Genomic DNA, 14878 nt, shown 5'->3' with positions numbered 1-14878 from the left:
TCAGTCCCCAGCTTCATTCTCTTCTAATGTTTCCCCACTGGTTGCGTTCTCTGCAGTCTTGGAGGCCTATATTCGGAGAATGGAGAACAGGAAGACCTATCAGTTTTCAGATACTCAGGGTAGTGTATGGAGGACCAAAGAGAAAAATACCTTAATCATCTAGGTAGGGCTGAGATGGGAGAAAATAAGGATATATACCCCGCCACCACCCAGGAAGGTAGAATAAAGAGGGACCAGGTTCACCCAGCCAGGGAGGGATGATCATTAAAGCACCTTCTTTTTTTTCTTTTTCTGAGTTTTCCGGCTTGCAGAACTCTGGAGGAGGGCCTAGAAAATAGGACGAAGAGGCAACAATATGAAGAATGTGGAGGAGACACTTAACATGAAGTGTTATCTTAGTACTATAGCTCTTTTTATAACACTAACAGCATTTCACCCTTGCTCTCAGGACAGGTGCCACGTGCTGCTTACTTTCCATCCCACACTAACCTTCAGCTCTACATCCTGGACCTCCATCTCAGACTTGTAGAGGTCAGGCTCAAAGGGACCACTGGTTATCCTCATGGGGCCATTGGGCATGAGTAGAACTGTAAATTTAAACTGGGCAACAAATTCACCTATGGGAAAAACAAAGAAGTGTTTTGATACTTAGCTCTGTTCCCTATATGATATAAAGGAGAAGGAGGTACCATATAGAAGTCAAACTCTCTTTTTAGAACTTACCTTCCTTCTCATAGAGAACATTAAATGGTTGTAGCAGTTCATGTTTGGCACACTCTACCACACCCATCCGGGCCTTCTTCTCATCTTCAAATGCTCTGGGTAGGGGAAAAATTCAGGTATTATTAACATTTCAAGTCTCACCATTTCACTCATGTTTTAAAAAGTGTTCCTAACCTCAGGCTTATGCTTAGGAAGGCTTTCCCATTCAATCAGGGAAGGGGGAGAAGTGGGAAAAGAGTATGTCTGTACTACAAGTCTAGGCAAAAGGGGAGAAGGGAGATAGAGGGAAAAGGTTCCTAGGATCATGGTCTGTGAGTTAGATTGGTTATAAGTCCTCCACTTGCTAAGCACAGTACCTTAAAGTAAATGGCATGGCGTCAAAACGTCTCTCCACCTCACTGAAGAAGGCACGTGAAGTTTTCATTTTCAGGCCATATTGTTTAGAGGGGTCTCGTTTATAAATGGTGGTTCTCTGCCCCGCATCTTTGGCCTAAGAGTAAGTTAGATGACATTTAGGCCTGTGCTCTTCCAACACACCTTCAGTCAACCCCCTTAGTTAGTTCTCATAAACCTCACCTTGCCTTCTCCTGAGCTGACAAGAACATCCACAGCATATACTTCATGTACTTCAAATTCAGCTTTTTCATGGTCCTTCCTAAAAAGAAGTAGGAAAGGGAACCATTAAGAAAGAGCAATAAGTAGTTCCTAGGAATTTAGAATAGACAGTGGACAAAATCAGACTGGCAATATGGAAGAAAAAGTTGAGTATTAGTCTGGTATGATGGATGATGGGGTGGGATTGGCACCTACTTCTGCTGGTCTGTGGGATTCTGGATAATGGTTTTCTCTCCATCGATGACATGCTGCTTCAACTGATGTGACAGCATACCTACAGACAGGATAAAGCAGGTGGTACCAGTCATCTGAAACCCAGAAATGTTTCTAAATCTACCCACCTAAGCAGTTTGATGGGGGCAGGCGATGAGAGAAAAGTACCTGGCTCTGGAAACACAGGGCCCTGAAGTTTCTGATCTAGACTAAACTAGAGGGAGATGGCTTCTTCAGGAAGCAAAAGCCTTAATTCTGCTAAACCACTTGTCCTTACACCCAACACTATTATCTGAGGTCTCACCTTCTATTGGCGTGCAGTTAAATGAGTGGGCAACTTTGTTCCAGGCTTCTGTCACTTGTGTGTTCTAGAAGTACAAGATCAAAGAAAAGGTGAGATAACGGGCTAGTAAGTCCTCTTTCACGAGAATAAGAAACACTTAAGAGGTGCGAGTTCTAATATTCTCTATCTAGTGTAATGAGTCTCCTTATTTTTCATTTCTTAGCCCTATATCCCTCTAATGTAAAAAATATCTTATATTTGGATATAATTTTACAAAGCACTTTCACAAACCTGGTCTAATCAGACAACAGTTCTGGAAGGTCAACAGGGCAAATCTATAACCAAATGTAGAAGATGAGAAAACAGAGGCTCAGAAAGGTTAAATGATTTGCTCAGGCTTAAAACAAGTTTAAGTGGAAGAACCTGGTCATAAACCCAGGTTTTCTGACTTCAATACAGTGTGTGTACCTGGTATTCCAATCTACTGTAGAGAAGAGGCAGCAAACTCCTGTTTTCCTTTCTCACCTCTTTCAAACATGATCTCATCCTCACCTAAGCTATGGTTCTTAAGGAGCTCTAGTGGCGTAGTGCCTAAGGCATTTGACTGCAAATCAGAAGGTTGGCGGTTCAAATCTACCAGCCACTCCACAGAAGGAAGACTAGACAATCTGTTTCCGTGAAGATGTGCTGCCTCAGAAACTCAAAGGGGGTCACTGTGAGTCGGAATCGACTTTATGGCACTGAATATTTAGGCAAAAAGAAAAGTGCGTAACTAATCAGAGGTAACATATTTATTATCAGGTACTGTTCTAACCATTTTACATGAATTATCTTAACTGTCACAACTACTCTATGAGAATACAGCTTAATTTTATTTTTCCCATTTTATAGGTGAGGAAATATGACCTCAAATTTATTTTTAAAAAGGGGCAGTAATAGGGTGTGAACCCAGAGTCTGCTTTTATAGTTATGTACTAGCCATTACAACACTACCTTACATACCATATAAAATAAAAATGCAAAATCATAATAATAGCTTACTATACACTGGGAGGGAGCTCTGGTAGCAGAGTGGCTAAGGCACTTGACTGCTAACTAGAAGGCTGGCGGTTCAAACCCACCAGCCACTCCTCAGAAGGAAGATGATCGCTATGAGTAGGGTCCGACTTGACAGCACATAACAACAACATACACTGGGAACTGTCCCAAGTATTTTATAACAGGCCTAGGAATTATCATTAAGATAATCATTAGATTAAGACATAGAAAAGTTAAATAAAAACAATGAAGAAATAACAGGAATAAAATACACATTGTTTAAAAGTGAAGAATGAGGAACAAGAGAGCAGAAGAAGAGAGAAAAAAGGACAATAGGTCTCTAAAAACTCACGTTAGAAAAGAAATGTCTCCAGCAACATAACATCTGATATGCTTAATTGTATTGGTTCATGAGCATTTTACGATCCTAATGATTATGAAAAGTACAGAGCTAACTTTTGGCCTCTTTGGCAATGGTTTACCTCCCTCTACTCCTTTTTACAATTTGACCACTGTTATAAGATTTTTTAATTAAATGAGTTTTATATCTTTTATTGTAAGCTACCTAACTAAAGTTATTGTGGGGAAAGCAGCATATAGAAAAGACCTCTATAGGCTCCATGAGGAGGAGACCACATATACCCATACACATAGCACAGTATTGTCTATGGCAGGCACTGAGAGTTAACCACTGTCTAGTGTTAAGATCTAAAGTTCCTGCCTCTTTAAGAAATCCTATCCTAAGATGTACCTAATAAAAAGCAGCTTTGGTTTTGTAGTGTAAGGGGACTGGGGGAAAGTTGACAGTTCAATACAGAATACAGTAGGTGATAAATGCATCTTTGGCTCTATTACGCTTTTAGAGTTGGATAAAACAGTTTACCTGGTTTCCAGGTTTGACCAGGCGTAGGGCAGCCTCAGCACAAAGGTGAGCTGCTTTAATGACATCTGCTTTCCGCCCTGTTACTGGGATGCCCTGTAGATAAGAGGAGGAAATACAATTAGAGCATTCCAGGGCTCTTCAACTCAGCTGGTCATATGGTTAACATCCATATACCCACTATGCAAGGCCAAAAGCGACCACCTTTTTCTTTTTGCTTCTCTAAAGACTCAAAACTGAAGTGGGTGGGGGGACAATGACGACGCCACAGGGACAGGAGACAGTTTGGCACCCCCCCTTCCCCATTGAACAGAAAGAGTTCAAAGCAGGCTACCTACCTCAGCTACATCAACCACAAAAGTGTGAGCCACATTAGCAATGAAGCCATCCACATGGACCCCAAGGTCACTGAAAAACAAGAGTAGAGTACACTATTAGGAATTTATGAACTTAAGAAATGGCACTACATACTTAGCAGGAAAACAATATAGTGATCTATATTGGTTTAAGCTTACATTTTTACCAAATCGCCTTCCTTGAGAATATAGTCCTGGTCACTCTTCAAAGGGGAGAAGTGACATACACAGTTATTTACTGAAATGCTGGTGGGAAAGGCAATACCTGTAAAGACAGAACTTCTATTAGCCTACTGCTTCTCTTGCTTAAGTTTGTAATCAGCTTAGGTTGGGTAGTAAATGGCCTGTATCCAATCTATCACTTCAAATTTCCAAGTATCTCAACCACAGATGAGGTGTAGATTCTATCATCAAAATGAAAAAACAAAACAAAACAAAACAAAAAAGCTTTTAGGAAACTAGTGGGGCTTTGTTTTGTTTTGTTTTTACCTTTCTTCATTTCTTTTTCTTTCTTGAAGATTTTCCCTGTCTCTTCCATAATCATGGCATCACCTTTTTCACACAGGCTCAGTACCGACACACCTGAGCTAGAAGCTTCCACCAAAGACCGAAGGACACCTAGGACAGAATTCCATCATGTTAACCTTGCATGTGTTATTTAGGTCTCCCCTGTCCCCCCAAGTAATACCTAGAAGTTGGACTCAGGATTCCTAATACACTCTAGTGCCCCTACCTTGAGGGTGAAAGCAGGAACAAGTTTTACCTCTTGGAATGTATCTACCTATCATCTGTAATGTCTACTCGCCCTTCCCTCCATTACATAATGTGACAACCAGGTATATATAATACATATAATCTGTCTCCCTAAGCAAGGTCTTGGACTTCCCAAACATGATACCGTTGGTGTGGTAGGACAAGAGTTTACTGAACTTTAAGGGTATGTGGCCAAGGCATCCAACATACATGCAAAGCAGACTAGAAGAAATTTATAGGCGTCAGAAACAGGAAGGTAGACAGAGTTTGCTGACTCAAAGCTGATGCATTGCTAAATATTACCTTCTGCTCTTCTCAGACAACCAATTAAGTGTTAGTAATCTCAATCTATGCACACTTATTTCCTCATAAGCAAGTATATATGGGTACTTAATCTAAGGTCCCTGAGTTTCAGCAGGCTTAACTTACAATTTATAGTTTATAATTTACAGTCTATCTGTAGGTGACCCAAAAAGTTTCAAAACTGGAATTTGGATCATTAGTGTCTCAGAAGTTATAAACTTCTGGAAAGAGAAAGGCACTTTTTTCCTGATTCAAGCCATTACTACCCAAACTAAAAAGTACCAAAAATAAGGCTAACATAATATACTAAACGTCCATAGGTTACATTCAATGGATGCTCTAGGGTCCATTCTAATACTGAGATCTAAGTTTTATTAACTCTTTGGAAGTCTCAGAAAAAAAGCTATCTCAACCATAGGACCCAAAAGCATCCTAAGTACCTCCTCCCCAACTATTTCTGTCAAAACCATTTAAAAGCCTAGGGACAAACTGTTTTTCTCCCTAACTAGGTTTTAAAATGGAAAGGTGAACTAGAAAGAGAAAATTGAAAGTGAGACACTTGCCTAGAGCTGCAGGCAGCTGTTGAGAGTCAGTACAGCCCTTATAACAAGGATGACAATCCTGAAATCAGTTCCCCACCCCCTTCCAATACCGTTCACAAGCTTGCCTATGGGGAGCTGGAGGAGAGCACCTCAAAACATTCCCAGAGCTGTCAAGTTCCTGCGAACAATTAAATTTTGGGGCTAAGGCAATGTGCAGGAGCTCTGGTGGCAAAGTGGTTGAGCATTCGGCTGCTAACCAAAGGTCGGCTGTTCAAAGCACCCAGCCTCTCAGCGGGAGAAAGCTGAGGCAGTCTGCTTCCGTAATGATTTATAGCATTGAAAACCCTATGGGGCAGTTCTACTTTGTCCTATAAGGTCGCAATGAGTCGGAATCGAATCGATGGCAGGGGTCTGATTTCTGGGTAAGGCTATGTGCACAGATCGGAGCAGTAGTAATGTGTAAATTCAAGGAAAGCCAGTTAAACCTCCAAAAGTTGTGTTTAGACGCTCCAGGGGTGCCTCCAACAGTCTCCTGGGCTGCCTAAGGGTAGAAAGAGGCCCCCACCAGGAATAGAGGTGAATCAAAGAAGGAGACTCCAGTAAAGCACGTGGTGGGGTAGCTGGTGTCAAGTATGGTAACAGAGAAAAAGGGTGAGCGATCCGCACGGGGACCGAGCAACACGTGCCAGTTGTCGGCTCCTGACGCTCAGGAGCCGCGACAAAACAGAGGAGCCCTTCTGTCGCCAACAGCTGGGCGCTTCCTTTCCGTGGTGGCCACCGCTGCCAGAGTGTGAGAAATCAGGGATCCGGACAGAGGCCCGCCAAGCCCCTCACACCTCCGTTTCCTAGAGGCCCAGAGGACCAAGGAGTGCAGCGTAGAAAGAGAGGTGCTTTACCTCATTACCAACGGCCTAGGGTCCGAGACCGGTAACAGCCCCACTCTCAGCTATTTCCCGCCGCTATCCCTTATGTCCAGACTCCAGCCCAGGCCTGGACGGTCAGGTCCCAGGCGTAGCTCTGAGTATTCCCACCACGCCGCCACCAGCGGACCGGCGAAGGCCCCTCAGTAGCTCACTTCGCACGACCCTGCCGCTCCAGTCACTCCATGGCCAGCCTGGCATCATCCCCCACAGCCTCGAACCCCGGACCCCTGAGGCCGCACTCACGGTTGGCGATGTCGCCCCCCATCTTATACTTGGTCACGACCAGGTCCTCGGCAATAGTTTGCTCCTGCTGCTCGTCCTCGCCCGACATCTTCCCACCACCACCACCGCAGCCTCTTTTCCCCTGAGCCGCCGCCTCTGCCTCCCTTCCCAGCCACAGCTTGTAGGCAGACACTCCTCGACCCGCGAGCAGAGCGCGAACGAAAGCGCGAGCAAGCAAAGGAGCGGGCGGGCAGCCGAGAGCGAGAAGCTGAGAGCGCGCGGGCTGGGGCGCAGAGCACGCTGGGACAACGAGTCTTTTTCACCGCCAGCTTCTGGCTGCCCTCGTGGATTCGTGAACTACAATTCCCAGACAGCCTCTCGCGCTCCTAAGCCAGGCCCTGGGGCCTTGCCCTCCAAGGGCCTCGCACGCCGGAATCGCCGGGCACGCTGGGAAGGGTCAGGCACCGGCGGGAAGGCGGAGCCGTTGGAGAGCATGAGGGAAAGCGTGGTCTCTCCCGGAAAAACCACATCTACCAGGAGCGCTGAGCGAGAGCTCGTAATAGAGGTGGGCGGCCTGAGGGCGAAGGGGTGGAGCTAGGGCGGGGAACTAGGTCTGAAGGCGGAGGGGCAGGGTGGATCGGAGGCGAGTGGTCCGGCGTGGCGCACCTTTCTCCCGACCCTTGAGGTGGGTGGGGGGACCGGCCCTGCAGGTCTGGTCCAGTCATGGGTTGCTAAGAGACTGGGGAGGGGCCAAGTGGTGTGGTAGGTGACTCAGGGAGCCTGGACTAACAAGACGCCCTGACTTCGAAGGGATTATCCATTTACAGCTCCCAGTCTGGAGGCTGGACTCCTGCTGAGTGAGATCGCCCTGTAGTTCCAACAGTAGTTTAGTGGCACCTAAGGGAAGTGTTCGGGAAGATTTACACGGAGATCGTCTTATGAAAATGAGAGTTCTGAAGCATCTATCTACTAGTGTCGGTGTCCTGCTCCTGAACGAGGGAGCCTATCAGCTAAAACCAATCACCTATGTAAGGCTTCCTCCCGCGTTTTTTTTTTCCCTTTCTTCCTGTTATTATTCTCAGTTGGTTATTCTATGGAAAGTCCTAGTTAAAATCTCAAGTGAAAAGGACTGTGCACTGTGCTTAAGGAAAAACAAGAAGTATAGCTGGAGAAAAGCTATATAGGACAGAGTATGGCAGTCAGAAGGCAGAAAAGGCAGCATGCCCCCAGTTGCTACCCACTGCAGAGGAACAGAGAAAAGGGATGCTCTCTTAGCTCACACACTGATGGTTTTCTTCACTTGACAGATAGGAAGCTGAATAAACTTTGGCATTTTATTCAGACATGTATAAAAACAAAACAAAAACTTCAGTGATAAAAGACATTTCCCCCAGTTTCTCATCCAATGGGAGGGAGGTCCAGAACTGAGTCCCTTTTCAATGCCAACTGGAGGCTTCTCACTAACAGAAGAGAATAGCTCCTAAAAATGGATCTTGGGGACCCTTTGTGAATCTGTCCTTGGATAAGGAGTGGAGATAATTTATAGCACTTGCTGGTTATAGATTTACAAAAAAAATACCCAGTTAATTTTCCTTCTGGCCTCTTCCTCTACTTCCTGAGATGAGGAGTCTGGGTGTGGGAGGAGGCTGTGGTTGTTGGCATTAGAATTGATTCAGTGCAAAAACAAGGATACAATGCCCCTTACAAAGGTTCTGACTGACTTTTATCAGTTTTCCTGGACACCTGTAAGAGCATGCAATGTAATGCATGTAATGCCTATAATGCATGTAAGAGCACATACATTGAAATCAGGAAGATTTTGAATCTGGTCTGCCACTTAAAAGCTCGCTTTTCTCATTTGTAAAATGGGGATAATACCTACCTTACAGAATTGTAAGGTTTGAGATAATGTAGGTAAAGTTTAGCATGATGATGCCTGGCACACAGTAAATGCTCAATTAATAGCTATCATTAATATCTACTCTTAACCTTTCTGCTGCACAAAATTTTAAGCTTCCCAGTCTTTTCAAGGGGTTAAGAGTCATAGGACACAAATGTTACTTTCCTTTGCCAGGTTCACCCCTTTCCTCTTCCTTAGACTAGTGTGGGAAACAAAGGCATATTGAAGGGCCTAGTCCCAAGTCAGAGTGTGAAAGAAAAGGACATGGGGAATAATCCTTCATATCTCGAGGGAGTCCCCCTGAAGAAGCTGGGGAATGAGATTGGGAAAGCACACAAAATAGGGAAAACTTCCTTTCCTGGGGTTAGGAAAGAGAAGAAAGTGCGCAGCTGGCTACATACCACAATAATTTTGTGTCAAAGTGTTTAAAAGCCTCCATCGGTTGAATGGAATTGTCTAGGACTGGGGAAATGGGGCTGAGACCTGTGAGGGAGAGGGAGGAAAAAATAGAGGGGTACCCTCTAAGGCACTAGCTGCCATCAAATGCTCCCTGAGCACCTTTAGGAGCAGAGAGTTATGTTCTTTAGGCATTGGCCTTGGGGAAAAGCCTACTATGCCAGTAATCTGGGTTGTCAAAGGCAGAGTCAGTGGCTTCTAAGCTCCGTAGAGTTTTGAGACGGGCATAATGGACATGGGGGGCATGGTGTCCAGGCCCTCGAAAAGCTCTCATCTCTTCATACCCTTGCTCAGCTGCTGAGCAGGCCCCCATGGATGCATAATCCCCCCCAGGATCTCCTCCACCGCGTCGTCGATTCATATACTCATAGTCTTCATCTGGAGTTGTGCCAGCAGTGGGCGTGATGGGCACAGGGTGGAGTGGGCAACTCTGTGTGCTGCCCAGGGAGGCACTGAGGTCTGATCCCACATCCATGTACTCATAACCCAGTTCTTCAAGGGAACTTGGCCTAGGAGGACGAGGTGGACTGTGCCTTCTCCTCCGGTTCATGTATTCATACTCCTCATCTTCATCTTCTTCTTCTGTACCCAGGACAGAGCTGAGACCCACTGAAGAAAGGGTGCCTTCCCGGGAGGAGGGAGTACCTGATGGTTGAGAAGAGAGGGTGGGTATATGGAGAACTTCAGAGTAATAGGCAGCAGGGAGTGGGGGAAAGTTAGAAAAAATGAAGAGGAGGGATATGATCAGAGAAGATAAAATGATTAAGAGGAGCCTGGAGAAAAAGGATTAGAGGAAGATTTGAGGAAAGCTCTAGGAAAAGTCACCTTTAAGGTGGGTATCTGGCATGACATAACCATTGACATCTTCTTCCTCTAGCCCTGGTGGGGTGAGTGGGGTGACAGGAGTAAGTAGGCTATGGCGCTGGGAATGGTAGGCACTGTCCCCACGTGGTCGCGGGCTCCGGCTCCGGCTTCTACACATTGATGCCTTCTCCTGGAGCTCAACCTCAGAGCCTGTCACATGGCCCTCCGATGACTCTGATGTCAGATGTTGGCGTGGCATGGGATGCAGGGAGGCTGGACGGGGGCACCTTTCACTACCCCCACTAACTATAGATTCCTAAGGAGGGAAATAGAAAATAATACACAGGGAATTACCCAGAGATGAGGAATAAACAAACATTATTTTAGAAGGAGATTGGTTTGATCAATGTCTTCTTCTTTTTGCAGGATGTTGATTAAACCTCAAAAGTTAATGTCTCTCCAATGTTTCTACAAGTGTATTTGTATGTTCTATTAAGAATTCCCAGGCATATAGTAGAGCTGACAAGGTCGTAGTCACTTCTTGGCCATAGCCAGCTACCCAGAGGGTAGCTGGACCTGTGGGCTCAGGACCATAGCTGCAGGGGACATCCACTCAATTGGCATAACATACTACAGAAAAACATTGTTTCACATCCTAGTCTGGTGAGTAGAGATTGGGATCTTAAAAGCTTGCAAGCAGACATCTAGACGCAAAGTTGGGTCTCTCCTCCTCCAGAGCAAAGAAGAATGAAAAAAAACCAAAGACACATGGAAACAATTAGTCTATGCAATCCTCAGCCTATACAACTATGAGACCAGAAGAACTAGATGGTGCCCAGCTACCACTGTCAACCACTCGGAGGGGGATCTATGTAGGAGATCCTGGATAGAGTGGGAGAACAATGTGGAACAAAACTCAAAATCATAAAGAAAAAGGGACCAAGTTTGCTGGTCTGATAGAGTGTGATGGAACCACTGAGACTATGACCCCTAGCTGCCCTTCAGGTCTGGAATTGAACCCACTCCAGCCAAACAAAAGACAGGCATATGTGATGAACATCTACACTCCTTGGAGAGAACAATCATGGGAGACTAGAAGGGCTGTTTATACACAGGGACACAGTTCATGGGGCAGGAGTGCATGGAGGGAGGGACGCAGGGAAGAGGTAACTATGGGTAGGAAGTGGGAGGGGAGTTGTTGCATTGTGGGAAATTCCAGTCAATGTCATGAGACAAAGTGTATGTGAACTGCTATATGGAAAGTGAATTTGCTTTGTAAACTTTCACTCAAATCACACTTAATTTAAAAAAATAAAAAGTTAAATAATGTCTTTCATGTTGACCTTGTCAATCCTAGGACCCTGTGCCACCCAGTCTTTAAACAGCTCATTAAAGAGGCAGACCTTACCTGGCAAGCCTCCCCAAGATTACCCTGGTTCATGGGCATGTATCCAGATGATGGACTTAGAAGACTCTGGCTCTAGGATAAAAAAAAGTAAGAGACAGTTTGAGAGAAGTCTACTCTTGTCATGGGGGCCTTTGAGTAGTTAACTCTGGTTATGTGTGGGATTTGCAGATGGTCATGTTAGAGAGTTGGGCAATTAGAAGAAGTCTTACCCCACGTGGCCGAGTAAGTGTCCCAACTGGCAGGCTGAGGACAGAGCCCAGTGTGGTTGCCAGGTTGTCTTCCTCTGCCTCCAAGTCCAGATCCAGGTCTAGCTCTGGTTCCAGTTCTACTTCCTCCAGCTCCTTGTTTGTCAGAGCAGGGGGCTCTGCCCCAGGGGGGATTCCAGGCCCACTCTCTCTCTATTGGGGCAGATGTTGTTAAGTTTGATCCTAGTTCTAGCCAAGCTCCCTTTTCTCTAAATTCCTTGACATCTCCTAATCCCTACTCACCTTTATGACCAGATACCGGGGTGGGTCCCGGGCCATCCTGGTGAACTCATTGGCTAGTTCTTTAAAGGTGGGGCGAATATTCTCATCAATCATCCAACCTGAGGGTAAAAGTTGTAGGAGGCAGAGCCATAAGGGGGGAATAGAATGGGGAAAGAAGTCCAATTAGAAAATGTCTGAGGTCAGCAGGTAACTCACATTTGACCATGACCATGTAGACATCAATGGTGCAGATCTGGGGCTGTGCCAATCGCTCCCCCTTCTCCAGCAGATCTGGTACTTCAGCCAATCGCAGCCCTGCATAGGGCTCTGCCCCAAAGGTCATCAGCTCCCAAACTGTCACACCTGGTACAAGGAGTAATAAACTAGTCAATGGCAGAATGACAGACACAGGCATGAGGTGAAAGGAAAGCAGAACCTGATCTGATACAAGGATCTAAAAGGCTTAGAGATTCTAGGAGGGGATCTTAAAAGGCAACTATGGAATTTGAGCCAATGATGAGCCAGTATGGAGGGTATCCAGATTCACTGACCGTAGCTCCAGACGTCACTCTGGTGTGTGTATTTTCCAAAGTGGATGCTCTCAAGAGCCATCCATTTAATTGGAGTCTGAGGGATTAAAGATAAAAGTGTCACGAGTTGATTTCCACAGATTTTCTTAGCATTTCCATACCCCAAGCTCTCCATCATTTTTTTCTTTATTGTTCTCTAGACTTAAATTTCTGAAATCTCTAGGGTCCTCTTCTTCAACTTACTATGCAGCATCTGCTTGCCTCTGAAAGAGACTCCTGACTGCTTCTTAGCTCCATGCTTCACCCTCTCCTCACAGCCCTTTGTGTCACCTTACCTTAGCCTCACTGTGTAGTAGCTGCTTATCATCAGGGGGCAGCAGGTCAGCCACCCCAAAATCTGCCACCTGAACCTGACTGGGTGACTTGAGTAGCACGTTTCGGGCGGCCAGGTTCCTATGCACCATACCATGCTCCTCAAGGTAGTACATACCCTATAAGGGAAGGAAATGCACTCAGGGTTGGGGGAATTGGTCCTTGAGACCCAGAATCATCCCAAACCCTGAAGGCAACTTTCAGAACTTCAACCTTCCCACCCAGGCAGTTCCCTCATAGAATTCCTCCAGGCTCCTCTCACCTTGGCAATTTGTACACCCCAGTTGAGCAGCAATTGTGGGCCTAGGGCCCCCCGGTGTTGTCTCACATGATCCAACAGGGAACCCAGAGGCAAATATTGTGTGACAAGCTGCAGAGATGACCCAGGGCACAGTCCCAGCAGCCGTACAATGTGGGCATGGTCTAGGCTGCCAATGGCCAACATATGCTAAGAGACACAAGAGGGATTATTCAAAGACCATGCAGGTTCACATATGCTCAAATATGTGCACACCCTACTCCAACCTATATTTATGTAGACCAACATTCTCAAATACACCAACATGGCTAACAATATCTGCTAACACAGGACCACACACATTTGTCTAATTTTTCTACACAAATATCTCCTACTTTTACATCCCCCTCCTTCACTTAAAAGGAGCACTGGTTGCTTAGTGGTTAAAGCATTCAGCTGCTAACCTAAAGGTCAGTGGTTCAAACCCACCAGCCTCTGTGGGAGAAAGAAAAAGCAGTCTGCTTCCACAAAGATTTACAGCCTTGGAAACCCTCTGTGGCAGTTCTGCTCTGTCTGATAGGGCCTCTATGATTTGGAAATGATGGCAGTGGGTTTCGTTTTGGTTTTACTTACATCTGTCACAGCTTGAAAACTTTGCCGTCCACTCTTGTCCTCAATGACTTTAATGCAGACTGGAATCTTGATGGATTCACCCTCAGGGATCCACACACCCTGGCAAGTTTTGGGTAGGAGTCAGCCTAAGGTCACCCTGCCCAGGCCAGTCTTGTCCCTAAATTTTTCTCTTCTTTGCCCTAGGTCCATTCCCTGTCTCCCCAGACTTCCTGTGAGCCATCACTCACTTTGTGCACAGTTCCAAAGACGCCTGAACCAAGCACTTTAAGCTTCCTTAGCTCTGTCTCTTTGAAGATTCTGGCCAAGACTTTGTTAGCCTTCTCTCTGGGATCCAGAGGCTCTATACTCTGAGGAGAAGGTGGGAAAGAGGTCAGAAAAGCCCACTCCTATGTTCCGTTCACCCCTTCCTATCAGTGGTGCTGAGAGCAGCAGAGCCCTAACAAGTTAAGGCAGGAAGAGTCTCTAGGTTGGACAGCATCATAGGCATATTGAATAAGAGACCCTGATAACTGAGGAAGTTGTTTCTGACAGAGATCAGGAATCAAGAGGGCTGGGTTTTCCCTTTGATTGGGAGGAGCTGGTAATAATACCACCCTGGGTAACTTTAAACAATATTCCATGCTTTTCAAAGCATTTTCACATACATCATTCTCTTTCACTTACAGCCATCCTGTAAGGGTGAACATTATCTCTTCTGTGTAGATGCGTAAACTGAGGTAAAGAGAAGGAAAGTAACTTCCTCAAAGTCATGTGGCAAATTAATAGCAAAATTAGGACTGGAATGCTTATCTTCCATTTCTCTGGGCATTGTTCTTTCTATTAGGCCATGCTATCTCCTTGAGGGGATCATATCTCCAGGGAAGGAGGAGGCACTTAAAGAGTGATGGTATAGTGTACTTTTCGAGATTAAGCTAAATACTCACCTCACCCCGTTCCAAGTAGCGCCTCATGGCTCTTTTATTCTGGATCCGGCGCCCACGCCAATAGAGAAAAGTGCCGCCCAGGATCAGGAAAATCATAGTCAGTCCTACTACCAATGCCAAAGCCATTGCCAGATGGGTTTTGCTATGGGATATAGAAAAGCCCACCATTATCCTGTAGTTACCCCTTCCCTACAGATGTCATTCCCTACCAGTGCTAATGGTATGGTGCAGATCTGGGGCAAGAATTCAACATTTATATATATATATATATATATATATATATATATATATATATA

General features: G+C 45.5%; 2 protein-coding genes across 2 annotated transcripts in view; both read right to left on the bottom strand.

Annotated features, from left to right (window-relative positions):
* PA2G4 (proliferation-associated 2G4) lies at nt 1-6960 on the bottom strand. Its single transcript, XM_007955106.2, has 13 exons — nt 6873-6960; nt 4598-4726; nt 4268-4373; nt 4091-4160; nt 3756-3848; nt 1856-1919; nt 1534-1612; nt 1300-1378; nt 1080-1213; nt 724-818; nt 490-617; nt 274-327; nt 1-66 (listed from the first exon to the last, which is right to left on the bottom strand). The coding sequence occupies exons 1-13, from the start codon at nt 6958-6960 to the stop codon at nt 1-3; spliced, it is 1185 nt and encodes a 394-aa protein (XP_007953297.1).
* Nucleotides 6961-9334: 2374 nt separating this feature from the next.
* Nucleotides 9335-14878, bottom strand: part of ERBB3 (erb-b2 receptor tyrosine kinase 3) — an 18229-nt gene continuing 12685 nt past the window's right edge. Inside the window, exons 17-28 of the mRNA XM_007955105.1 lie at nt 14583-14724; nt 13887-14006; nt 13660-13758; nt 13051-13236; nt 12752-12907; nt 12438-12513; nt 12103-12249; nt 11908-12005; nt 11629-11817; nt 11420-11491; nt 10033-10327; nt 9335-9852 (exon numbers count right to left, since the gene is read on the bottom strand). Coding sequence (XP_007953296.1) covers nt 9335-9852; nt 10033-10327; nt 11420-11491; nt 11629-11817; nt 11908-12005; nt 12103-12249; nt 12438-12513; nt 12752-12907; nt 13051-13236; nt 13660-13758; nt 13887-14006; nt 14583-14724 — 2098 coding nt within the window. The remainder of the gene's footprint in view (nt 9853-10032; nt 10328-11419; nt 11492-11628; nt 11818-11907; nt 12006-12102; nt 12250-12437; nt 12514-12751; nt 12908-13050; nt 13237-13659; nt 13759-13886; nt 14007-14582; nt 14725-14878) is intronic.

The sequence above is a fragment of the Orycteropus afer genome, unplaced genomic scaffold, assembly GCF_000298275.1.
Source record: "Orycteropus afer afer isolate SDZICR_OR568_19922 unplaced genomic scaffold, OryAfe1.0 scaffold00490, whole genome shotgun sequence".
NCBI classification, from domain to species: Eukaryota; Metazoa; Chordata; class Mammalia; order Tubulidentata; family Orycteropodidae; genus Orycteropus; species Orycteropus afer.
Note: the sequence above shows the minus strand (reverse complement) of the source record. Positions and strands in the feature narration are given on the sequence as shown.

Excerpts from the sequence above, each read along its gene's own strand:
- PA2G4 (XM_007955106.2), bottom strand. The coding sequence starts at position 6,960 with ATGTCGGGCGAGGACGAGCAGCAGGAGCAAACTATTGCCGAGGACCTG. Across the intron at positions 1,920-3,755 it reads TGGTCAAACCTGGAAACCAG|AACACACAAGTGACAGAAGC; the intron begins GTAAACTGTTTT and ends TTGTACTTCTAG. Across the intron at positions 1,613-1,855 it reads TAACTGCACGCCAATAGAAG|GTATGCTGTCACATCAGTTG; the intron begins GTGAGACCTCAG and ends TCCTGTCTGTAG.